This window comes from Patiria miniata, unplaced genomic scaffold, assembly GCF_015706575.1.
Source record: "Patiria miniata isolate m_02_andy unplaced genomic scaffold, ASM1570657v1 HiC_scaffold_20, whole genome shotgun sequence".
Taxonomy (NCBI): Eukaryota; Metazoa; Echinodermata; class Asteroidea; order Valvatida; family Asterinidae; genus Patiria; species Patiria miniata.
Genome location: NW_024037059.1, coordinates 41,662,803 through 41,688,137, shown reverse-complemented (window position 1 = coordinate 41,688,137; position 25,335 = coordinate 41,662,803). Strand labels below are relative to the sequence as shown.

At 40.7% G+C, this 25,335-nt stretch overlaps 1 protein-coding gene across 1 annotated transcript in view; it reads left to right on the top strand.

Moving 5' to 3' along the window:
- Positions 1-25,335, top strand: part of LOC119729273 — a 28,323-nt gene extending 2,988 nt beyond the window's left edge. Inside the window, exons 4-31 of the mRNA XM_038201877.1 lie at positions 898-1,024; positions 1,474-1,577; positions 2,204-2,314; positions 3,775-3,863; positions 4,496-4,679; positions 5,001-5,053; positions 5,278-5,323; positions 5,883-5,990; positions 6,927-6,990; positions 7,730-7,899; positions 8,411-8,584; positions 9,551-9,734; positions 10,690-11,340; positions 11,506-11,629; positions 11,992-13,062; positions 13,258-13,546; positions 13,812-13,882; positions 14,099-14,255; positions 15,310-15,429; positions 16,008-16,208; positions 16,984-17,229; positions 18,324-18,402; positions 19,014-19,220; positions 19,726-19,886; positions 20,550-20,644; positions 21,152-21,301; positions 23,622-23,769; positions 24,373-25,335. Of these exons, the coding sequence (XP_038057805.1) occupies positions 898-1,024; positions 1,474-1,577; positions 2,204-2,314; positions 3,775-3,863; positions 4,496-4,679; positions 5,001-5,053; positions 5,278-5,323; positions 5,883-5,990; positions 6,927-6,990; positions 7,730-7,899; positions 8,411-8,584; positions 9,551-9,734; positions 10,690-11,340; positions 11,506-11,629; positions 11,992-13,062; positions 13,258-13,546; positions 13,812-13,882; positions 14,099-14,255; positions 15,310-15,429; positions 16,008-16,208; positions 16,984-17,229; positions 18,324-18,402; positions 19,014-19,220; positions 19,726-19,886; positions 20,550-20,644; positions 21,152-21,301; positions 23,622-23,769; positions 24,373-24,429 (5,241 nt within the window). The 3' untranslated portion in view covers positions 24,430-25,335. The remainder of the gene's footprint in view (positions 1-897; positions 1,025-1,473; positions 1,578-2,203; positions 2,315-3,774; positions 3,864-4,495; positions 4,680-5,000; positions 5,054-5,277; positions 5,324-5,882; positions 5,991-6,926; positions 6,991-7,729; positions 7,900-8,410; positions 8,585-9,550; positions 9,735-10,689; positions 11,341-11,505; positions 11,630-11,991; positions 13,063-13,257; positions 13,547-13,811; positions 13,883-14,098; positions 14,256-15,309; positions 15,430-16,007; positions 16,209-16,983; positions 17,230-18,323; positions 18,403-19,013; positions 19,221-19,725; positions 19,887-20,549; positions 20,645-21,151; positions 21,302-23,621; positions 23,770-24,372) is intronic.

Sequence of the window (25,335 nt, the reverse complement as noted above, 5' to 3'; positions counted from 1 at the left end):
TGCATCACATCCCTATTTATTGTTGCTTACTAAGGCCCAAAAAAGTCGGTCTCTGGTCAGCGCCCGCGTCGATTTTAATCATGCGCGTCAATCTTTTTTTTTTCCAAAATGTTCCACGGTAGCTCCAACAGCGCCCTCTATTGCCGCACCTCCACAATTTTTTATTACCAAAGAGCACCAAGGGATGGGAAATTGCACCAAGGCAAATGATCGAGAGCACCAAGGCAAATTATGGAGGACACCAAAAAAGCAAAATAGTATCCCACCTTGTCCGTACAATCCAAGCTTGAAGAAACAAAAGAAAGCCAAAAAAAAAAAAAAAAGCCGCGTCAATTCCGGAACTTTGGTCTGACCAGAGACCGAATATTTTTTTTTTTTGGCCTAAGGGAAGAAATAATGTGCTTGGCCTGTTTTAAACAAGTTTGTTATGTTTGGGGCCTGGACGCTGATAATGACCCGAGCCGAAATACCATTGGGTCAAAAATTCAAATGATTTTGTCAAACAATTTTACTTGAAACACTCCTCTAGCTATGTTATGGTATGTGCCTCTTGTGAGCAGTTCTAACAATCTCCTTATTTGGAGATGACGCATGCCTGGCCCGTACTGGATTATGTGGCACAGAACATGGCAGTGCTTTTCTAGTGTGAATTTAGGGCTCTGAAATACGGACTCTTTGGTAGTGCCCAAGTGTCAGTGAAGAGTCCAAATTTCATGTGACACCTGAAAAGTGTTAAAAATCAGCCAGCCGGTGTTTTATCAACTTATTAAAGCCGTCGACCAATAGTAATAGGTAAACTGTCTGAGGTATTTCTGAATTTGCTTAAGTTCCACAAACAGAGCTTCTAATTGTTTAAAAGTATCGGATTAACAATTTTCCCCCTTGCCACTTGATCAGGAGCTTGGAAAGAAGCAGTTCCGAGACGCTAGTGCCATAGTCTCAGCAATCCAGTATGCCGCACGCTTCCAAGATAATCCCTTAGGGCTCCCCGTACTCCTGGCAAATGGTTTGATTGATCTCCTTGGTGAGTAGTCAGATATTCAGCTGTCTCATAATGTTGATTTTTGGGGGGCAGGTTAAGTGGTATCATCCTATACTTCCCAGTGTTGTTTGGGTGCCATTGTTTTTTGCCATTCGCTTACACATTTCTAATCTAATTTCTGCTTCAGCTGCAGAAACTACAGCCGTCGTTAAGTTAACCAGTTGGCGCCGGGATTATTTTGGATTGTTTTCACAAACCTCGATTCCAAATTGGTTCAGGCCGTCATCTGCGGGTAGCGCACCCTGATATTTACGGCCTCGCTTGCCGTGAGCGGGTCGCAGACAAATATTTCCGGCCTCGCTTGTTTATCCGTCATCCATTCCGAATACTGAAAAACCTTTTTCGTGTATACACGTTATCCGACGTGAACTGGTTCATTCTGTTATCAAGATGTAATGTGATGGGCAGATTATTGTTGTATTTCATTATAGCCTATGCGTTTGATCAGACCGGGAAGTTTGTAGCCCACTCGGATTGCTCTGAAGATTGTCCAGCAGCAGACTCACTCATGGAGGTGATTCTACTGACAGTCAATGTAAGTAAAGGGTAACTTGCATTCTTAACCCTACCGATCCCCAACCAGCCAAACTCCAACATCAGGGTTTGTTGGAATCTGTTTGGATGAGTACTGCACTAGTAAACTGACTGTGCTTTACATGGGATAAGGCATACCACAAACCAACTGTTTGTGTGCACAGTTTACCATATGGTGTTGGGATTTGCAAGGATGAGGGAGGTTCCTAGTAAATCACCTTGGGGAGTTAAGGTTAAGAAAGAATCATCCTACATCATCTTATCTTTTTTTGTCTTCCAGTACTAGGAAATCCTGAGAATCAAATTAGGTTTTGCCCTTCACTGACGTATAAACACTGTTTACTCAGTGTGTTACCTCCCGAGTGAAAGTTGGAAAAATCACTCGGGTGGGACTCGAACCCACGACCTCCTGTTTTTTCCAACTTTCACTCGGGAGGTAACACACCGAGTATACAGTGTTTATTCGTCGGTGAAGGGCAAAAACCTAATTTGATTTACATCACCCCCGAGGCAAAAATCCCACCTGATTAAATCCTGCGAAGTACTGAAACGTTCATCAAGTGCTCTTTGAATGTTTGCATCCTGAAAGTTAATTCCTCTTTTGTTTCCACGTTGTAATTTTGTCAGGATGTTGCAGATTTCAATGAGGATGCTAAGAAGGAAGCAGTTGGTATGTTCACGGGGATGCTCATGCTGTTTGTTGTCCACAAGGAGAAAAAGTTTCATTTGCGCATGGAGGTAAGTGCACAGAGTCACATTTCATTCTTGACTGTTTTTTTTTTATCATGATAAGTAGTTATTAGCCCTTTTATGGGTTCTAAAGACAAAGTTCACAGAATACATTGATACTTCGATAGAGAATTAGCTTTGATGTCAAATTTCACAATTGTGCCCCTTCTCATAATTTTCAAGCAACTGTACGTCAAGATGTGCAGCAGTAAGTAAAGCTTTTGCCAAGCCACTGTCATTGTATGAATTTCTCCATATTTATGATTAATCTCTGATATAGCACCACTTGGACCACTTAGGCGCTCATCTCCTGACAACATAGGCTGAATGGGTTGTAGCAATGCACCAATATGCGTTTTATCAGTTAACTTTGTCAACAAAACATATTACATGTACATAGTTATATAATATTGGTTGGCTTTGAGGTGGATACAAGAATATATTGCCCGAGCTATGACAATATTGCATAGCGAGTGCAATATATTCTTGTATACCCCGAAATAAAGCCATCCAATATTATTATTATTTATATCTGTCTGGTTTGATCCACAAGAAATACAGTTCAAGACACTGTCCTCATTTCATCTTTTTCGTCAAACTATTCGAAGCTGCCACTGTAATATTGTTGACAACAGTGCGCGTATACCTGGCCTTCTGTGCGCTGCATGCGCGCAGCGTTTTCCGTGTTCGATTGGTACGCGCGCGCGCTACGCTCTGTTAAGTGGTTGACAACTGTGACTTTCTATGCTCTTGATCGTGCGGGAACCAGCAAAAATGCCCGCATGACTGCAATAATAATATTATTGCAATAATAATATTACTGCAATAATAATATTATTGCAGTCAACCGGGTACCGTAATATTGCAGTCATCCAGGTACTTTTTATGAAAGCATACAATACGCTGATTTACTTTTACCGCTGGAAGCCTGATATAAGTAATAATGTGAATTATTATTTGTATCAGGCTTCCAGTGGAAAAAAAATATCAGCATATTCGTAAAAAGCACCCAGATGACTGCAATATTATCTCAATTAAGTACCCATATGACTGCAACATTATTGATATTGCAGTCATCTGGGCATTTTCGCTGGTTACCGAAAAATCCAGAGCAAAAAAAAAAAAAGTAACAGTCAACTAGTCAACAGAGTGTAGTTTTCAGCATTAGAAGGGTATACGCGCACTGTAAGAAAGCTTTGAGTGGCGCGATAATTCAACAAAATTTGAGAAACAAAGGCAGTGTCCTGAAATTTATTTCTTGCGGATCAAGCTAGTCAGCCTAATATGAATAATAATAACAATAATGTTGGATGGCTTTTTTGGGGAGGGGTATACAAGCATATATTGCATTCGCTATAACAATATTGCATGAGTCGAAGATTTATAGCTCGTGCAATATATTCTTGTCTCCCCCTCAAAAGCCATCCAATATTATATAATTGTTGATTTATTGTCTTTTTTGGATGAAGGCAATCCGCACCCTGAATCTACTCTTGGAAGGGTGTGGGGATGAGGTCATCAAGGTGATCCGGGATTTTCCACCAAGTCTGAAACAGATGTAAGACCAAGCCCCTTCTCCATTTCAAACATGCCAAAATTAAAATCACATGAGGATAGTGATTTAATTATCAGTAACCATTCAGAATCTCCAATCATTTAGGTCTGCGCACAAATTTGGGTTCCTTGTGTTTCTTTGACTTATTTATTTTCACAATTACAGTACAAATGTCAGTGGTGTAACTTTGTGTTGGCGAGAGGGTGGGGGATGGGGGATGACCAATAATGCTGAATGATAATAACTTAGCTGTTGAAATTCAAAAAAGCAAGGGGGAGGGACCTTTTAATCACATGTGACGCAAGGGGGGGGGGGGGTTTCCAGATATAAATGCACATCTTATGCAAACATGTGTATTACGTCCCCAAATCTTTCGTTCTTTCATCAGAACGGTGCATTTAAAGCTTTTCTAATGTATGTTCTCTGTTTTTCATAACTATATAATTCATTTGGACTGTTGCAAAATTAAATGAAAATATTTTTCTTTTTTTGTCACCACATTAATCTGGGGTAGAAGGGATGATCCAGTGGCCCATCCCTGTTAAAAATGACGGGGATATCCCCCCCCCCCCCTTCCTGGGATTTACGCCTTTGACAAGTGTTATTATATGATTTGCAATGTCCATTTTCCCCAGGAGTTTGATGGCGGATCTGCTGACCACTGCCGGTGACATTGAGATGCAAATAGCTTGCACTGAAACCCTGGCCAGACTGGTCAAGCGATCGGACAAGGACAACTACAATCTGATTCAAGACTGGTTCTGTGACCAAGACTTTGCCGCAGGTTTCATGAAGATCAAAGATGATACATTTGAAACGGTACTTGGATTGATTTCTCTTTTTCAGCAGGTTTTGCCAAGATAATTGTCATTCTACTGGATTTTGGAGAATGTCTTATAACTGATAACACTATGACTGTTGCACCTGGTGTTAAATAGCAACACCAGTGTTTAAATGGGAATAGTATTCTAGGCATATTGGAATTTTTTTTAATGCCAACTGGAGCTTATACTCGCAATACACCCTCGTTTTCAAACATACCGGCCCGGTAACTTACTACGTTCTCATAAATGGACTTCTCCTGGGACAATTTTGTGAAAAAAAATCTCATCATGCAATGTGCTTCTCTTTATTCGACAGGACTGTCGCAAATTCCTGAACAACATGAATGATAATCTTGGAAGCAAACAGAGGTTTGTATTAATGCCATTTTCAGCTCCAATCAATGTCGCATTTTTAAAAAACATTTTCAAAGTAGGTTAAGAAGCATATTGAGTCAAGCCTGAAAATGACTTCATTTACTAGTATGATGACATTTTTAGCTAAAAAATATATACCTGAAGTGTTTTCTCGTTACATCCTGTTTTGTGAGCCATTCTTTAATGTTTAAATTCTTATTTTCCTTTTCTGTGTGCAGTGTGTTCTCTTTTCCCTGCATCAGTGCACATCTGGGCTCCTTGAAGGTTGTAAATAATTTTTTTCTTTCTTTTTGTTATAAAGGATTTGACATAGTACTAAGCATTTATACTGTGTAACACCGTAATGAAAAGATTGCATTAAATTGCAACCTTGGTCACGACTCCGTTTTCGTCCTCAAGTTCACCCTATCCCTTGGGGGAACGTTGGCTCCATGAAAAAAACACTCCAATGTGATCTGTTTTCAGCTTTCTGGTATGCCTTGGAGAAGAAAATGTTTGCTAGAATATCGCTTTCCCATCATGTCTTTGGTGTAGACCCTTCTGTTCTTTCCTTCCACAGTTTCTAACAGGACATTGACAAAAAAATGTGCCACAACTCAAATTTGGTCTTCTTTGTTCTTATATCAGACTTGCAACTTTTCCTCGGATCTGCCGATTTCCTTGGTTTTTTTTACTTCTAATGAATGCCATTACAAATTGAAAAACACTGTACAAAGTCTTGTGTGGTTTGGTGTTTCTTCATTTTTTTGGGTCTAAATTCCCAGTTGCATGCCTGTTATATGCACTTGATGTTTATATTTTGTATTTTTCCCCCATTTTGCAGCTGAGTTGCCCCACGGATGTTAACCTGAAGGATTTCTGGGTTGACTTCAACACAGTCAGCCAGAGAATCACCCTGTATGTGGCTGACGAACCACAAGAGGAGAATGACGTAAGGATGCATTCATCATTCATTTGCAGCTTGAATGTGTGCTGAATACAGGCATTGGCCCCTGGTCTTTGCCTTATTCAAGTATCTTGAGTTGATTTGAAATTTAGTCAATCACAAGTCAAGCACAAGTTATCACAAGTCAATCACAAGTAATCACAAGTAATCACAAGTCAATCACAAGTTATCACAAGTCAATCACAAGTAATCACAAGTAATCGGAAGTCAATCGCAAGTGGTTACAAGTCAATCGCAAGTGGTTACAAGCCAATCACAAGTGGTTACAAGCCAATCACAAGTGATCAAAAGTCAATCACAAGTCAATCTCACGGCAAATCACAGTGCAAATCACTAGTCCAATCTCGTGTGAAATCTTAAGTTAAAACTAAACAGACATTAAATTATTCCAAAGGAACGATTTTGCCAAAATCCTTCGAATATCATTTTACTTGACTTGATGACTGGTGATCACCTATTTACAAGGCTACCCTTGAACAGGATGAAGTGTCCTCATGATGCTTTCCAACAGAAAGATATTTATATCAAGATGATATCAACCTGCCCCCACAAGAATGAAATTCAGCTGTTGGGAGTCAGGTTGGCGTAGCGGTACTTTCCTCGCCTTCCACCACTGTGACCCGTGTTCGAATCCCGCCCAGGCCAATATGTGGATTGGGTTTTCAGTCCCTACCTGATTCCGTGGGTTTTCCCCAGAATATTCCTCTGGGCTTTTCCTCCCACCTCTAAAACTGTAATTTCTTCTCATTGTCTCCTCTCTACAGGTTTCTTCAGGCTTTCGGGCTACAGTGCCTAGGGCACTTTTGAGGGATCCTTGGTTTCATTACCAGAAAGAAATAAAATAAAATAAATAAAAATATGTCACTCTGTTTACTTTGCCTGGAATTGTAATTGTCTTGGGGTACATGTATGTCATTACAGGAAGGTGGCATGTGGGAGACTGTTACAATTCACAACAGAGTAGTGGAGAAGTTTCGTCTGTCAGGTATGTGTCTTTACAACTGAGTCTGAATCGAACAATTGAATGACCCCCTTCCCCCCCCCCCCAAGAAAATATGTGATGCGATCAAGCTAAGTGAGTCATTTGTCGACCCTGGTCAAAAACATTTTTATTACAGATTTGAAAAGAACACAATCTCAGCATTACTGCTGTGAAAACCGCATGCTTGTACCATCTTTAGTTCAAAAATTATGGAAGTCGGAACACCAAGAGATGTGATGAAGTGATGTGATGAAGTGGCCCTCAGTTTGGCCTGTATCTCCAAATCAAAATTCCCGACAAACGACTCGTGTAGCTTGATCGCATCACATATTCTTGCTGAGCTTGATGCGCACTGGACTGGGGCATGGCAATGCTCTGTTGCTGTCCATGAGGGTAATGTCTATTGGATGAAAGTTGGGCCGAAACACTAATGTGCACAAATGCACGATCACTGCACATGTCATAACCCAAACTTATTGTGTAATATAGTTTGTCTAGACAGCTGCATGATGGGCCTTTCTGTGTTCGGTCATGTTTATAAACGAGATGTGCCTCTTATAAGATGGAATTTTGCGTCGGGGTAATATAAATCAAATTAGGTTTTGCCCTTCACCAACGTTTGTGCCTCGTTTTTAGTAAGCTCTAGTTTTTGTTCAATCGTCTAGTTGGTTTAGTTTTCAGGTTGCTGTCCATGATCCTGTAGAGCTGTAATGATATAGAATCATATCCTGTTTTATTTCAGAGAGGGGGGATCAACAGGCCTTGTTAATCAACCTGAACATACCAGCCTCGGAGCTTCTAGGCTTCTGCCACTCCGATGACAAATACGTACAGATTCTCTTTGATGCCAAGCTGGGTATCTTAAATACCACCGTCGCTGTCTTTGGTCAAGACAAGATGGGGCATTCTAAGGTATGGTTGCATTATAGTGCTATATTGGTGAATTGAGCCTTGTTTTACTGTATGCAGTGAAGTCTAGTAGGCTTTTTAATAATAATACTAATATTGTGTAATTATAAAGCGCACGTATCCACCAGAATTGGTGCTCAAGGCGCTACATCATTATTACCCTGCTCACTGGGCCAATGAAACATTCATCTCAGCTCCCTGGGGAGTATACAGCTCAATGCTGCCATTTCGGCGCAAAGCATGCAGCTAACATCATCAACCGCAATAATCATCTCTGCCCTCACAGGTACGTGTACCCATTTACTCCTGGGTGGGGAGAAGCAATGAGTGACAAAGTGCCTTGCCCAAGGGCACACTCACAATAGCTGCAGGCTGGACTCGAACCCACAACCTGCAGAATTCTGTTTGTACAAACCGTCGGGTGTACCATGTAGTGACAAATCGTCCATAGACTTTCTACACATGATTGGTCAAGAAGTATCACCTTGTTTCCTTACTTTCTTGATTGAATCAGCACAAGACTTCAGTGAGCCAGATCAACATTCAGGTGCACATCGATGGAAACAGCAGCAGCCCTGGTCCTCCCAGGAACATCCGGTCAGCTGATGAGAGCAGTGACTGTGTCTCCATACAGAGTGCTAATATCTACGGTCTGGGTGGGGATAATGACGAACCACCGGGGCAGAAGGTATGTGCACAATCACTGTCCTAATTTAAGGGATCTTGAAAAGTTTGATATGAAAGTGAGTCACTTGTGGTTTGATCTTCCGACTTTTTGATTATTATTATTATTATTATTGTTATTATTTATTTGTATTAATATTTATTTATTTGACCTCAACATTGCAAATTAAAAAAATATATAGATAAGAAGGATCCAAAAAAATACAAATCAAATAACATAAAAACAAATAATGTTATTATTTATTTGACCTCAACAGTGCAAATACAAAAAAATATACAAGACAAATCAAAAAACTTAAAATACAAATCAAATAATATAGAAATGAATAACTTTCCACAAAATTCAGACAAACTGGCTATGTGCAATATAGACGATGACAAGAGGGCAACTGGACGGATATGAAAGACAGCGGTAATATGATACAGAAAAAAAACTTAGGGAACCAATGTTAGCCATTTGGTTTGGTACTCATGGAATCAAGTTCAGCTGTGATTATAACCCGAAGAGTTTAGAAGATGTGCTTATGAAACTAGGTTTTGCCCTTCACCGACGTTTAAACACTGTATACTCAGTGTGTTACCTCCCGAGTGAAAGTTGGAAAAATCACTCGGGTGGGACTCGAACCCACGACCTCCTGCTTTCCAGTGCAGATGTCTTACCACTCGACCACTGAGCTATCGGACTCGGTTGGCTGGTTCGAATCTACTGTATATAGCAGCGGGTACCGCATAAACTATTCATAAGAGAGAAGGAACTAAAAATACAGAAAATCAAATAACACCCAAATGAACAACATTCTCATAGGAGATGTGCTTAGTTGTTATCCTTATCCTTTCCAAACTCTACAAAATGTGAATCAAAACCACCACCCCCCCCCCCCCCCCCCCCCCCCCCCCCCCCACTCCTACAAAAAAAGTAGGCTGGTGAGAATTGTAGTAAATAAAACGTATGATGTTTTTGAAATTTCAGACATCCAGATCTGAAGTACCAACTAAGCGTAAGGTTTCAGTTGCGCACAGTCCAATGTGGACTCCAACCATGGCCAAGAGGATGGCTGCCCAGGGTTCCTCTGTATGTAGTGGCTCCAGATCAGCGTCATCATTAGCATCTCACAAATCAGGGGTTTCTGTCAAGCCACTGCACAAAAAATCAGGTAAAAGATCAAGTTATGTCTTTGGAGTCCATAGATGTGAGGCGTTCTGGCGAAATGAGACAGGACTGGGCAAAGGTTGAAATGAGAAGTTCCAGGTTTTGGGAAAGAGAATACATTTCTACTTACAATACTGTGTGTTGCACTTCAATCGGACATTCCGTTGACAAGTTACGCTGTTTAAAGTTCGCATTTTTGGACATCTCAAAAAAAGTAAAATACTAAGGAAAAGGCCTTTAAAGTTTTGGGGTTTGTGTTTGCGAAAATGAAAGATGCCAATTGGTTTTTTTCATTAAAAACGCTGTTATTCCACGATTTTTATACTATTTCTTTCAAATGTGTGGCAGACGTATAACATTATTAATAAATATCAATAAATCTGAAAATCAAAACATAACTCTCCCATGTTTCGTTTTTTTACATTTTTCTGTGCCCAGTTCTGTCTCATTTTGCCAGAATGCCTCAAACACATGTCAAATTCTTGTACCTTTAGGCCAAAAAAAAAAAGTCTCCGGTTTCTGGTATGCGCGCGCGTCGCCGTAGCCATGCGCGTCGGCAAAATGAAAAAGTTTTTTTTTCAATGAAAGATGATGTCTCAAAACCGCCAAACTCACTGGTTTGACTGGAATCCTGCTGATGCACAATTTTAACGTGTTTTTAGATGGGGTAATGATCGAGAATAAGCTTTATGTGGCCTCTCTGGACTCCCATACATTTGCACTAAGTTTAGTCGTGCACCATTTGCAGTCATAGCCCATTCAGCCGACATTTGAAGCAAAAAAGTCGGGTAAAAAAAACAAAAAGCCGCGTCGCCGCACCACTTTTTGGGCAAGCTCCATACCAGAAACCGGAGACTTTTTTTTTTGGCCTTAGCTTAGATTTTATGATTGATTTGTCATTAATTCTGATTGCCAAATTAAGTGTGCATTCAGATGAGATCAATGTGGCTTACTTGCAGATTTTACCCAACCAAAAACACCAGTCAGACCCAACTCGTCATCAACAAAGAGAGTCAAGACACCGCTCCAGATTGTCATCTCAGACAAAGCTACAGACAGCGCCAACGAGTCGGTTGCCAGTTGTCGATCCATTGGCAAGAAGTCATCCATATCATCTGGTATCAGCATTAGCTCCTGTGGCACCCCTACCAGGCTCCGACAGAAGCTCCAGCAAGAAGCTTCTAAGAAGCCTCATCTGATGGAGCTCTCTGGCTTCCAAGATGCTGAGCCAGACACAGGGAGCAGATCCGATCCTGGACCTGCTTCTAGTAAGAGCATCCCTCAGGCAGTGACACAAAATGGCTACCATGGTCAAAGCGATGGGCAAAGATCCGATCCAGGACCCGTTTCAAGCGGAGAGAGTCCACCTCAACAGAGACGACAGCTCAGGAATCGGATCAATAAAGCAGCTCCTCCAAAGGCCAGCAGTGCTATGAAGCATCAAGAGCCGCAAGGAAACAGTGTTGAACACCAGGGGGAGGAGCAAGTTTCTTCTGGAGGAGAAAAAGATTCCAAGACAAAGAAGCCCTCAAGGAAGTTCAGATTGTATAGCGACAATGGAGGTATGCTGATGGAGAACAAGCAAGGCGAGCAAGATGCTTTAGAAACAGGTAACGGGAAGGTTAATGAAATAAAATTTATCTCATAACTGCGGCTTCTTATTGAAAGTGTAGCAGGAAGCTTCAGCTTTGGCCTGAGTTTCATGTTGAGCTCACAGAATTGGCCAAGTCTAAGAGCAAGCCAATCAGTTTACGTTTAATGTATTTCTTTTCCAGATGTTGTGATCCCCAGCTCCATTCCCACACAGGAGAGTGTAGTGGACATTATTCCAGACTCACTTCCTCCCTCTGGACAGCTTCAGTCTAACATAACAGCAGCACGCACTGCTGTTCCCTCAAGGTAAAATTGTCAGCTTAGGCTGTGAGGAATTTTAAAACATTTTTCCTTTTTGAATAATTTTTTAATATTCTTATAATTAGAAAATGTGGAAATATTAAGCAGATAATTGAGTTATTTTTGTCAACGTGTAGAGGATTTTACCATTGATTTATATCAGGGGTCTTGTTAATTTAAATATTAATGCTGTGTAGAGGTAGAAGTCATGAAAAGAGAAAAATCATAACAAATCTGTCATTGCTCCTCAATTTGGTCTTGTAAAATTATTTGAATTGATGATGCCAATGTCCTTACAACTTGTTTTATGTCATTTATCTCATGGTGAGACTGTCTGATCAATTTTATGAATAACATCATCCTTGCAGGATCCAGTTGAAAGAGGAAGAGCAAGAGACTGATATTAAGAAGACCAAGGCCGCTGATAGTAAAGCCTCTGTCCCTAAGACATCCAAACCACTGCCTCCTTCTAGGGCATTCCGTAAGGTTCCCCCTCTCACACCTCAATCAAGTCAGGAGCTCTCCCAGTTGGACTTCACCTCCCAGATGGAAGCCCATCCAAAAAGGGGCAGACCAAAGAAGGGGGTAGACAAGGTGAAGAAGCAGCCCAAGAAGAGAGGAGGCAAGTCAGTAAAGGAGAGGCCTGCTGCAGAAGAACCTAAACCGAGGGCAAGAAGTCAGCGTGCCGCAGCTAAGGCAGCTCAGGGAGAAATACAAAAACTGAGCCAATCCTTTGATGATTCCTCGGAGGCAAGTTCTGATCCGGACTCAGCCCAGGAACCCATCAATCCTGCCAAGAGGTCAGTGCCTGCCAAAGAGAAAGGCTTGCTTCAGAAGTCAACTCCGGACACAATTGATCTCTCTGTTTATGACTTTGCAGACTCTGAGAGTTGTGCGAGTGTCGGCCTCAAGCCACGTATCAGGAAGAAGCGGTCTCCTATGGCAAAGGCAGCCAAAAATACTCAAGCTAAGAGAAAGGTCCCTGCCAAGCATGTCGTACCAAGCAAAAAGTCACTAAGCCCAGTTCTGTCAGACACGGAACAACCCAGGGTGGCATCAAATCGTAAATATCGAAATCCCTCGGACAGGCTAGTCCAAAGTCCCAAAGAGCCCTCCGATACTGGCGATGACAAACTAAATGATGCAGGCAGGCGGTACACGAGGAGAAATACCAACAAGCCGCCTCCAAGTCCAGAAGAGCTTTCAGATATTGAACAACCCCGAGATGCGGCACCGATGACATCCAGCCCCCAAAATATGCAACTGTCTTCATCAGTAGCCAACATTGACCAATACTCTGACGAGGATGTGCAAAGCTTTGTAGAGAGTCTCACCGGCACACAGAGGCAGTTCCTGGAGAGAAAAATCCCAAGAAGGGGGGCTGCAGAAGCATTTAGTGAGCTGCTGTTGGAAAACAGAAAGAACAGACAGGACAACAGGTGAGTAAGTCTTTAGTTTACTACATATAAAACTCCTGAGCTGTTGGATTGCTTGCAAATCTTTTACTTTTTCCATTTGTTGTGGTTGTACAATTGCCCAATGTTCATGTACTGGCAAGTTTTTCATTATTCTCAAAAAAGAATTTCTCTTGATAAAAACTCGCTATAATTTGTATGAAATGGTTCATCATGCAGTGGACAAAAGGCAAATAGGCAGAGAACTCAGTCCGGGCCACGAATGGAACAGCCAAGCAATACATCCCCTGAAGCATCCACTGACAGGGAGAAAAGGATGAAAGCATCCTACAAGGAGCAGACAAGCAGCCGTAAGATGCCACCAAGAAGCAAGAGAAACTTTGGAGTGGAGATTGTAGAAGTTGAGTCTGAGGAGGTCGCCAATCGAGAGGACCCTGTCATAGTCTCTAGTGACGACCACGATGCCACAGATAATGTGTCGGTGGAAAACTTCAGCAAAGTTTGTGAGGTTGGTCATGAACATCTTAAGTTCAGTCTTGCTAATTGTGCATTAGAAAGTGAAATATCCCAGATTCCATAATGCTATTTCCCAGATTCCATAATGCAGTTTATGGGGGTTTTTTTTGGTTCCATGGTTGCCCAGAATAAACAAAATGGCAGAGCACAAGACGGAGAACTCGGGTGAAATATCTCAGTAGTACAGCTCAGAACAGTCTAGTATTCAAGATCTCGCAATTTCTTTTGTGTTCCAATGTCTTGAATTTCTCTTTCAGAACATTGTTAAGAAGTCTGGAAGAAGACTAGGAGCAACACGGTCGAACATCAACTATCAAAACAAGGCCAGGTAAAATTGGATCAAAAGCTCTGCCAAATGTTGCTTTTTTCTTTCAGTAATAAGCTTTAACATTTAAACCATTCTTTTTTTAGAAAATGAAAAAATTGTCCAAAAGTTTGGTTTTTTTCCCCAAATGTCCTTACTGAGAAAGAAGACCATCCCTCAAAATGCCTAGTTGAGGACTTTTTTAGCAATACATGCCTTTGTCCTTGTGACCAAATGCAGAGAAGCCGAGTCCAATGATGAAGTTGAGAAAACCCAACAGGAGCGTGAAAACTCTGGAGCGATCTCTCCGGAGCCACTGCCTCATTCCAGCAAGAAACGAACAGAGTCTGACGCAGTAAGCGAAAGAAGCTGGCTGGCTGAGAAACCCAAACAGAAGGTATCCAGATTTTGTATCATAATTATTCATTTGTCTATCAGCGTCATCTCCACCCATTGCTATTATTGGGCATACTCAAAACCCCATTCTCATGTTAACTGAACACGAGCACAGGGTTTCGAATGACAGGAACCAACTTGGAACGGTGTTCGGGAACAGGAGTTTCACTTCCGATTTATTGGGAAGTAGATGAAGAATGTCAAGAACAAAATACTGCAACTAGCGTTAATTTTTTGTGCATAAAATTGAAAACACTCCTGTAGTGCGGAAGCAGTTTCAATGATCAAAAAGAAAGTGTGCATGAGTATAGAATGGGCTTGTCTTTGCCACTTTGTAAATTATTTTAATAGGATAATTTGTTTTTCTTCTTTTTATTTGGTGGTGTATATATGGCAGCTGCCATCTTGAATGCATGGCCAGCTGCACTGATCCAAACTCACTTTTAATCGTCAACGCGAGAACACTTGGTCACTCGAGAAAGGGGATTTGAATACGCCCATTGTCATCATGGTTGTCTGTGCTACTCCCAGTTGAATTATCACCTTCATTCCCTAGCTTCACTCTCCCTTCCTGCTTTCAATGTGGAATCAAAAGGAAGGCTTGTGTCCAGTTTCGCTATTATTGAAAACCAGAAGTGTCAAAATTTTTCACTTTAATAGGGCTCGCTCAATGACGGCCATCTCTGTAGGAGAACTGCAACTGCATATTTTACGCAATCAAGCACGCATTGCGCAGTGTTGATAATGTTCCAAACATGCACACTTGTTGCTCGAAAATGTGTTCAAAATGTGACGCAGCCGATGCGCATTATGTAAGTTGACGCCCAAAATGATGATGCACGAGACCTATAATCCAAGTTGACGGAATTAAAAACAGGATATCCAGATCCACCCTGACCATTTGGTTCAATTCCTATATCCTGATGCATCTTTTTGATTCTCACCCAATCACCTTTTGTGTTCCCCTTGCCATCTGCCTCCACCCTCCCCCCAATCATCGCATACCTCCATCTCATCAATGATCACTGTATGACGGATATGGTGCCTGGCATCAGGTGACTACTTACTCCAAGACCCAAAGCAAGACATGGGTGCCTCAGCCCTACATGGTAAACCCAGAGACAACCTTCAAGAAGCAACCCAGACAGAGAAGGGAAAAACTGAAAAGGAAGCAGGTATTACACTCTGGTTCATTTCAGTATAGGAGACAATTAAATTACTGCCCTATGCAGGTTTTCTATTTGCATCCTGCTGATCCCACAAATGTTTACAACAGTAAAGTGTAGAATCAGCCGAGTCATCTGTCGAGGATTGGTCAACGGTTATAAACACCTTAAAGCCAGAGTCCATCATTTGCAGCCATCCAAAAAGTAATTCTTGTTGAAAAACATACTTGGTTGAAAGATAGTAAGGAGACTAATCTCCCTGTGATATTATTCTTTCTGGCAAGCTGTCATTTTGAAGTAATCAACAAAAGAAGGCCTTTCCAACGGTGCTTCTTAAGACGCGCCGTAGGAAAATCAAAGTAGTAGTTCATTTTGTTATTCAGCGAGGCGCGCGCAAGCATTGGCATGAAGCACACGCGCGCCTGGTTGCTATAATTGGATCAGTGCGCGACAGCTGCAATCGGCCCAGTGAGAACTTGTCTCGGACGCTCAATTCAGACTGAATTCTGGCTTATAAAGTCTGACATGCAAGGCAAGGAATAATCTGAAATCCATTCCAAATTTCAAACCTTTTACAATTTTTCCAGAGAGGGCCACCGGCTGTACAAAGGAAAAAGCAAAAGAAGCCAACACCCAGAGATTCCCAGGACTCGGATGTGGAGGGTCTAGGCGCGTGCATGTACTACTACCAGAAGGGTGACTCCAGCTTCTCTGACAGTCAGCCAGGGCTCCAATCACCAGATCAGAGCCTGTTGAACAAGTCTCAAAGGAGCAACAAGACTGTCAAGGTAATTTGGGCGATTCACAATGCAGTGCCCCACCAAGAGTTTGCCATTGAGAGTCCATTTTGCAAGTTTACGGTTTGACAAAACATGGCCCATTTGAATGAGTGTCAGTAGACAAGTTAAGCTAATGTGTAGGGCACAGCATCTGTCGCCTTAAGAAAAAAAACCACAGTGATAAAAGAAATGAAAAGGACAAACAGATACTCGAATCATACAAAAGTACTGACCAGAAAAACAAACAATTTCAAATGTCCCGCACTGCGAATTTGTCGACATCAATGCAATGGAAAAAATTAACTCTATGTGGCAAACTCTTGGTGGCGCACTGCATTGTGAATCGCTCAAATTCAGGAACTTGAGTGTCAAAGTCATCCTTAAGTCAAACCAGTCTTATACGGTGTCTTATGAGCTTAGCAAATGAGTTAATAGGGGAATAAGGAATGGGCGCAACAAGACATAAAAATCTCTGGAGCTAAAGGCCATAATGGACCGGTCTCCCGTCAAGGCATTTTCCCCAATCTCTGGTTGGTCACTTTATTTGGCGCCATGCTCAAGCTTTTCAAATTCTAGCTACCTGAGTTGAAAGAAACAGGTTGTCATCTTAGATTTTTTTTTTGCCATTGATTATCAAATCATAATACGAGTCTAAGTAACTGGAGTCTTGGTTTGAGTCTTACAGGCCCCAGAGCTGAAGATTAAGCACAGCTTGAGAGGATATTGAATTTTGAAAATCACGTCTTCACTTTGCCTTTTCCGCTGTTTGCTTGTTTCATTATAGTCTGCACCCCAGATCGCCAGCACACCTCGCTCACTGCAATCTTCAGAAGAAGACAAGGAATCCAGCATCGAGATTGCCCGAGATGTCGACAACACACTTGAATATGAGGACCCATTCCCTATCACTCCTTTAGTCTTGGTGGATGACATTAGGGCTGATCTTCTGCCTGATTTGGTTACCCCAAAATCCTTGACGATCCCCTCCATTTCCAGCAGGTGCTCAAGCTCCTCAGGGAAAACACCGAAGGTAGGATCAGGTTCTATCGGGGAACCATATGTTTATGAGAGGATGAACAAGCCAGTTCGGTATCTCAATGAAGTCGTCCATGTCAAAGGTCATTCGGGATAAAATCGCTGACATGATGATGCGTGATGTTACGCGGACACCCATTCTGCTTGTAATTAACACGCGAGCGTTGAGTGCCCGGGTCTGTGCGCGTTCATGCGCTTTCAATGTGCGTCGATTATCCTGAATGACCCGTGTCCCATCATTGTGCGCTTATGCAGTTACTGGCTTATATGTGACCTGGGCCCAGTTTCATAGAGCTGCTTAAGCAGAAAATTTGCTTAAGCACGAAAAAACATTGCTTAGTAAAATTAGGTTACCGGCCAAAACTCCATGTGATGTACATTGCTTGTGACTGGTATTTAGCTGTTGTTTACTTAGCATAACAATCGCATGGAGTTTTGGCCGGTAACCTGATTTTATTAAGCAAGACGTTTTTGTGCTTAAGCAAATTTTGTGCTTAAGCAGCTCTATGAAATTGGCCCCTATTCTGTCAAAAGCAGACGCTTCTGGGCAGAGATTGAAATTGAGATAGGGCTTAAAAAACGCTGTGGGGTGATTTTTTTTTCGATTTTCAAATTTGTGCATATTTGTAATCCTGAACATGTCTAAAATATACTATAAAAGTTTGAAACCCTAAGTTGAACTCTAAATGTAGTATTTTTGACGATTTGTTAAGATATATCAGTTAAAGAAATTACTGTTTTGTGACGTTCGTGGCCATTTTCTACTTTTAAACACAATGAACTTCAAAATAGCATAACTCTGCCCTGGAATGACCGGATTAAAAAATTAAACCACCTATTAAAAGGAAAAAGAACATATTTTAACAATATGCAAAAAACTCATTTTGACCATATGCCCAGAAAAGTCTGATTTTGACAGAACAGGTCACATATTATGTACAATGTGTCTGCACAAAACTCCCGGCAGTTTCTAAACTGCTGGTTGGGATATTTGTTCAATGATTTCTGTTAGTTTAATTAAGTAATAGCCTTTCAAAAATTGACTATAAAAGTAACAATTTCTCAAACTGTTCCTTTTTTATATTTCAGCAAGTCACTTTTGACTCTAACCCAGATTATGCGGAGGATTCGACACCAGAAGTACATCAAGATGAGCCAGTAAAGTCAGGTACAAAAGAATCCATTTCACTTTGAAGAAAACAAACTTTTTTAAATATGTTTAATCAATTTGTATAGTTCAAAATTGTTGATAAATCCCTCCAGCCTGAGACTCCATTTTCACCACTTCCATAGTTTTTTTTAAGAAAATAAGTCCCTACTGTAGTTACATACAAACCCAACCGCCACTTACTCCACAAACTACAGTTGTATAGACCCTTTGCACGGTGCGCCATGACAGTGGGCATGTCTTTGTTCCTATGTGACACACATGATTTGACACTTTGTGCTTTCAATGTAACTGAATGTAAGTAACAAAACCTGCCCACTGTCATGGTGCACTGTGCACAGGGTCTATTCAAGTCCTTCATGAGTCAAATCACAAGTGAGGCCACACATAACAAGAATGAAAAACAGTAGAGGGATTCCTCAGTCACAGTTCATTTTAATCACTTGTCATTTTATTTGACGACTTGTTATTGCCTTCTGATTGACTTGTTGTGATCGACATACGATGACATACGTACGATAACAAGTGACAACTAAGATAACATTCTGTGGTACAACAAGAACTTGAACAACGAGAACAACACTTGACTGAAGTTTTTATGAACAACTCAGGTCCTTCCTCCTTGGTCCGTCCCACCACCTCAACTCTGAAGCGTAAGTATGGTGATCTCTTCAACGACGATGAAGGAGATGAAAGTCAAGAAGACATTGAACAAGATGTAGATGTCATCTCAGATAATGATAATGAGGTACACCCAAGTGTATCAGCGCAGCACAACAGTCAAGGATCCCTGAGACCCAAGAAGCTCTTCAAGGGAGGTAAGCAAGAAGGTTTTGGGGTCTTTGCTACACTCAAACCTACTCCTCCCACACATTCAAGACACACACTCGATAAACTCATTCAAAACCGAGTTAAAATCATTCTTATTCACACAGAGAACGCTTTGAAGTGATATGTAAATGTAATTTATTATTTATCATTAGATTTTGTGATGTGTCAAGTAGTTTATCTCTTCAAGTAAGAAATGTCAGATGTTGAAGAGTCTTTTGTACTTTGTTCAGAATTTTTCGCATTGTCATGACTAATTGCACATTAGTCCGCATTTCAGTAAAAGCCTTTTGGCTCCAATCAGTGATTCAACAGGATTATCCTGATGAAATCAGTGATGGTTTAAAGTGCACTCTTTGGCATGTGATGTAGATTTACACCAAAAATCACTACCCTTGATGACTCAGTAACTGGGTAGGGTCTGTCTTTGAACATCCAATAAATAGTGACGTAGCTTTCTCTGTGTGATTCTCTTCTTTCTGATTTACTCATTAGCTGTCAGCAGCCCAACTTTGCCCCTAGAGGAGGATGCAGAGAACAGTGACGATAACAGCAATGACGCCCTCCTCTCGTCGCCTCAGTCCCATAGTAGTTTGCAAATGCAAATTAAACAGATGATGAATGCCATCAGCCAGAAAATGAAACGGAAAATGCAGGTAATTAAAGGAGCATCTGAAGACTCAAAACACAGGAGCATTTCTCTTCGGAACATCTCCAAGAAACACTATTTCATATTTTTCTTCACGCTAAGGAATGAAGGGATAAGCACTTGTCTGATGAGGAGCTTCGTCAGCTCACTAACGATCAACTTTATGTTACCCCTTGATCTTTTTTTTTTTTTTTTAATTAGTATAAGCTTTATTCAATTGCAATGCCAGGCATTACTGGCGAGCAATATTTGGGAACATATCAGACAATGGAACTTCTTCAAACCGCCCAAAAAGTAATTCCGGCCACGCCGTTTCCCAGAGCACATTGCTCGTTCAATTAGTTTCATCAAGCGCCGGGCATTGCCGATGAGAGGATGTACGAAAATATATGGCTGACAACGAAACTTCTCCAAGCCAAAAAGAAAAACAAGGGAAGCATTTTTGAGGTTTTGCATTACACTGGAGACCACGAATTCAATATCATTCCTCAATATCGAAATGTTCTACTTTTTCGATATGATTTTTAAAAAAAATGAAATCGCAATGTCATCAAAACATGAAAGCATGATATCAAAACATTATCGAATAATCAAGGGATATCGACGGTGCTTAAATTAGTATTTTATAAAGTAAATAATAAGATTGTTTCTTCTTTTCTCTGCCCATCAGACAAAGCAATCGCAAGCCCGTCAGCTGACGGACGGAGCAGTGAGGACAACGCAGACACGAGTGTCTAAACTCTGGTCCCAGCAGCATCAAGCAAGGTATGATGAACCCCTCCTCTGGAACCCTTCATTACTTATCAATGTCCATGGACGGCTTTATTCCATCCGCTTGACTGAGCTCCAAAGCTTGATTTGAAGACAGTGATTTTTGTGACTTGTATTCAAATAACAATAATAACACTATTCTTGCAAAAATTAATTGTCACCACATATGATTGAACAGCTCTACTTCACTACATTATAAAAAAAAATTCAAACAAGTTAAAATTCCTGTCAAAAGTGGGTTTCCTTCTTTTCGACATCCTACCAAGAAGACGTAAGAGTCAGCGCAAAGAACCACACTTCTCCAAAGCTGGCTTGCTCCAGGGTTTAGCCCAGCAGATCCAGGTCCTCACCATCACGTTTGTGGCACTCCACATGGACGCTTTCAGCTGGCTCTCTTCCGGTCGCAATTGAAAATGGCACTAGTGAGAACAACTTAATTCTCAGAGCTCAGGACAGTTCCTTAGAAACTCATCCCTACAATTCCTTTGTGTCATTATTCAGGAGCAACGCTCAGGAGGAGTTCAAGAACTGTCTTCTGGAACAGATTGTATCCTTGGAGGATGAGCTTGGGCACCTTAAGACTGCCTATAGTAAGCTGCAAAGTATTCTGGAGCAGCACTGTCGCAAGACCAGCTCTACGTTGCTGACACAGTGAGTAACATCCTCCTCAAGGAGATTCAAACTTGCATTCTTACAAATTTGGTTCGTATAAACAGACAAATTAAACAGGGATAGGGTTGTGTGCCATGTTCATGTCAGAACCGGTTCCAGATTATGGGATCTGCCAACTTTACAAATCATTTAGTAACTTCTCAGACAAAGAAAAAGAAAGGGTTTGAATGTCATAAGTTTTGGGGATTTTCAAAATGAAAACCAGGCAACATGGGAAACGAAACATATTTCACGTTTATGATGCTCGCAGATTGCAAATTTACACCATAAAGCTATAAGCTCAGTTGTATCTTGTATTTTTCTTAATTGACGCACCAATGAGGTTGTATTATCGTTCAGACCTTTAGGAACAATTTGAACAGCAACATCCAAGATGTGATTTTTGGGGTTGGGCTTCTTTAACGGGTACCCATGTCTTTTTGCAATTGGACACCCGGTTCCCGTACTACCCATTGCACTGTGTTGAAAATGTTCCAAACACGCGCGCTTGTTGCTCGAAATGTGTTCAAAATGTGACGCAGCTGATGCGCGTTATGCAAGTTGACGCTCAAAATGCTGATGCACTTTGATGATCTGTAGGAAGTTACGTCATTTAAACGAGACCTATAATCCAAGTTGACAGAATTGAAAACAGGATATATCCAGATCCCCTAAGCATCCCTAAGCAGGCAGGTATATAATTGGTCGCTTCTTGAAAGTGAAAGTAAGTGGAGCTCTGTCGCCTGTGCAACACTGCTAGGGTGGACTTCTGGTGGTATTGTTCGCTTTTAAAAATTGTTTTATCGTTTTTCCTGCTCACTGACCTTATTGACAGTCGTCAAGGCCCAATTTCACGGCGCTGCTATTAGCACAAAAATTTGCTTAGCACAAAAAAGTCTGGCTTAGTGAAAGTAGGTTTTTTACCAGCCAAAACTCCATGTGATTTTCATGCTTAGCAAACAACAGCTGAATACTAATCACAAGCAATATACATCACGTGGTGTTTTGGTTACCAGCCGAAACTCCATGTGATTTTCATGCTTAGCAAACAACAGCTGAATATTAATCACAAGCAATATACATCACGTGGTGTTTTGGTTACCAGCCGAAACTCCATGTGATTTTCATGCTTAGCAAACAACAGCTGAATATTAATCACAAGCAATATACATCACGTGGTGTTTTGGTTACCAGCCGAAACTCCATGTGATTTTCATGCTTAGCAAACAACAGCTGAATACTAATCATAAGCAATATACATCACGTGGTGTTTTGGTTACCAGCCGAAACTCCATGTGATTTTCATGCTTAGCAAACAACAGCTGAATATTAATCACAAGCAATATACATCACGTGGTGTTTTGGTTACCAGCCGAAACTCCATGTGATTTTCATGCTTAGCAAACAACAGCTGAATATTAATCACAAGCAATATACATCACGTGGTGTTTTGGTTACCAGCCGAAACTCCATGTGATTTTCATGCTTAGCAAACAACAGCTGAATACTAATCATAAGCAATATACATCACGTGGTGTTTTGGTTACCAGCCGAAACTCCATGTGATTTTCATGCTTAGCAAACAACAGCTGAATACTAATCACAAGCAATATACATCACATGGAGTTTTGGCTGGTAATCTGCTTTTACCAACCCAGACTTTTTTGTGCTGAGCAAATGTTTGTGCTTAGCAGCGCCGTGAAATTGACCCCAGGTGATACCAGCACTGAGTACACTGAGTGCTTATCAAATTGACATTCTTGAAGTATAGCCTCGTATCACATCTCCTGGTTTTGTTTCTGTACAGGGTGAGTAAAAAAAAAGCGAAACCCAAATGTCGGGACTATTGTTTTAGTGAAGTTCTGCATGTAGGGCTTTTACAATCTAAGATATGAAAGCCCTATTCATAAGCTTTCTTTTAGTACAAGAATCATCCAAATCACTTATGTACTTTTCAAGTTACGGAATTTAAAACACAACCACCGTTTTAAAGTTCTGTCCACAGATAACATAAAAAGGTGTGCATTCTTTATAAGCAAAATGAAAACAATTCACACATCCTTATGTGATTTGTTTTCCTTTTGCTGAAAGAATAGTTACCTTCTCATGATCCGTGGACAGAAATTTAAAATGGTGGTTGTGTTTAAAATTCCGTAATTTGAAAAATACATGAGTGATCTGAATGATTCTTGTACTATTAGAGAAACATAAATGAATAAGGCTTTCATATCCTAGATTTTGAAGGTGCTACATGCAGAACTTCACTAGAACAATGGTCCCGACATTTGGGTTTCTTCTTTTTTTTTTACTCACCCTGTAGTGTGGATCGAATGAAGTCACTACACAACGAGCACGAGGCAGAGTCCAGAGAGTTGAACAACCAGCTGGGCAGACACCTGCTGCACAACGTCCGGCAGATACTGAGTCAGCAGATGGTCAACATGCAGAAACAAGTCATTCAAGACACGGTAAGTGCATCTCACTTGTCAAAAGTCCATCTCACTTGTCAAAAGTCCATCTCAATTCCATCTCAACTCCATCACAAGACCTCTGGTCCTCTACCCTCACAGGTACCCATTTATACTCCTGGGTGGAGAGAGGCAATTGTAGTTAATTGTCTTGCCCAAGGGCACAAACACCATGTTTCTTGCAGGGTTCGAACCCACGTACCATCGTACGTGAGTCAAACACCTTAACCTGGACCATGGCATTCTACTCACCTACAGACACAAAACAGCTCAGCTAAAAGACAGTATTGCTATCTGCTTTTTGTTGTCATATACCGAGGGGTAAATTCCTTCACTAATGCTAGGTCCACATATTCACGATTTTTACGGTGAATTGCCATGTATAGCAACTTTTGAGTAAATCCGGGATGGTTCTTGTGCTGCCGCGGAGTGATTCTGTTAGTTTGATGGAAAAGTTTTGAAAGATCAGGAACAGCCCTGACAAATTTGAACATGTTCAAAATTGTTTTTTTAATTTTGATCCTACTGCTCTACTTTTTCACCTGGGTCTACAGAGAGGCCAGGAAAATTATCGTTTTTCCTTCTGTTTGTTTTTATTTATAGCAACAAGATGAACTTGAACAAATGAAGAAACGACTGCAAACCATGTTCAAGTTTTAAAAGTAAAGGTAATCATAAAGTCCAACCAATTCAGGAGAAATATAGTCGGCCAAAATAAGTGATGACGTAGATATTTGGTGAAAAAAAAAAAATTTAAGTCATGAATTTTGCATTTTTTAGAAATACAATTTGCCTTGTTTTAATTACGTTTTTTCTGATAGAGCTTGTTTTTTCTTGAAAAATTTACAAAACTATTGAATTTCTGTATTTCAAGTTGGATTTTAGCTGAAACGATTAACAAAAAATTGATCACTGAATGAATTAATGTTGAGTTGAGTAACTACTTGATTTAAATCGGACAAAACCTAACAAGACTTTGGTATTATTAATGTTTCCAGAAACTGTTCCTTAATAAGGTAATAGGTTTATTTGTTGTTCATAAAGCATAGTTTGCTGTTCAATGCCAATATTGTAAGCACATTTAACATAGTTTATGAATTTCGTTTAAATGGTTTAAAGAAAAGATTGAGCCAGTAACAGTACGCACATGCGGTGTCCCGTCCAAGGGGGTCTCAAAAGCGCCTTCTTTTGTTGCCCCACGGAGCCCATACAGTGGTCATGTCTGGATATTTGTTTTGATTTTGTCGAAGTCTTTTACATAATCACAGGTAGACATAATGAAGTTTGGAAAGTATTAGAACCAAGTTTGAAGATATGATGTAAATATTGCCAAATTTAGTGTTCTTAATTTATAAGAAGTTCTCAAATATTACGAAAGAGTAGATACAACAAATCTTAAGACATATTCTTGGAAATTTACAGTTTTCCCTAAAGACTGTTTGACTTTACAATCCTGTTCTGAGTGTTATAATTTATGGAATTAAATTTTGATTAAGTTTGATGCGTACATTTTGAGTTTTCAAATTAAAAGAATTTGTCAACTGTCAACTGGAAATGTTGTGAAAA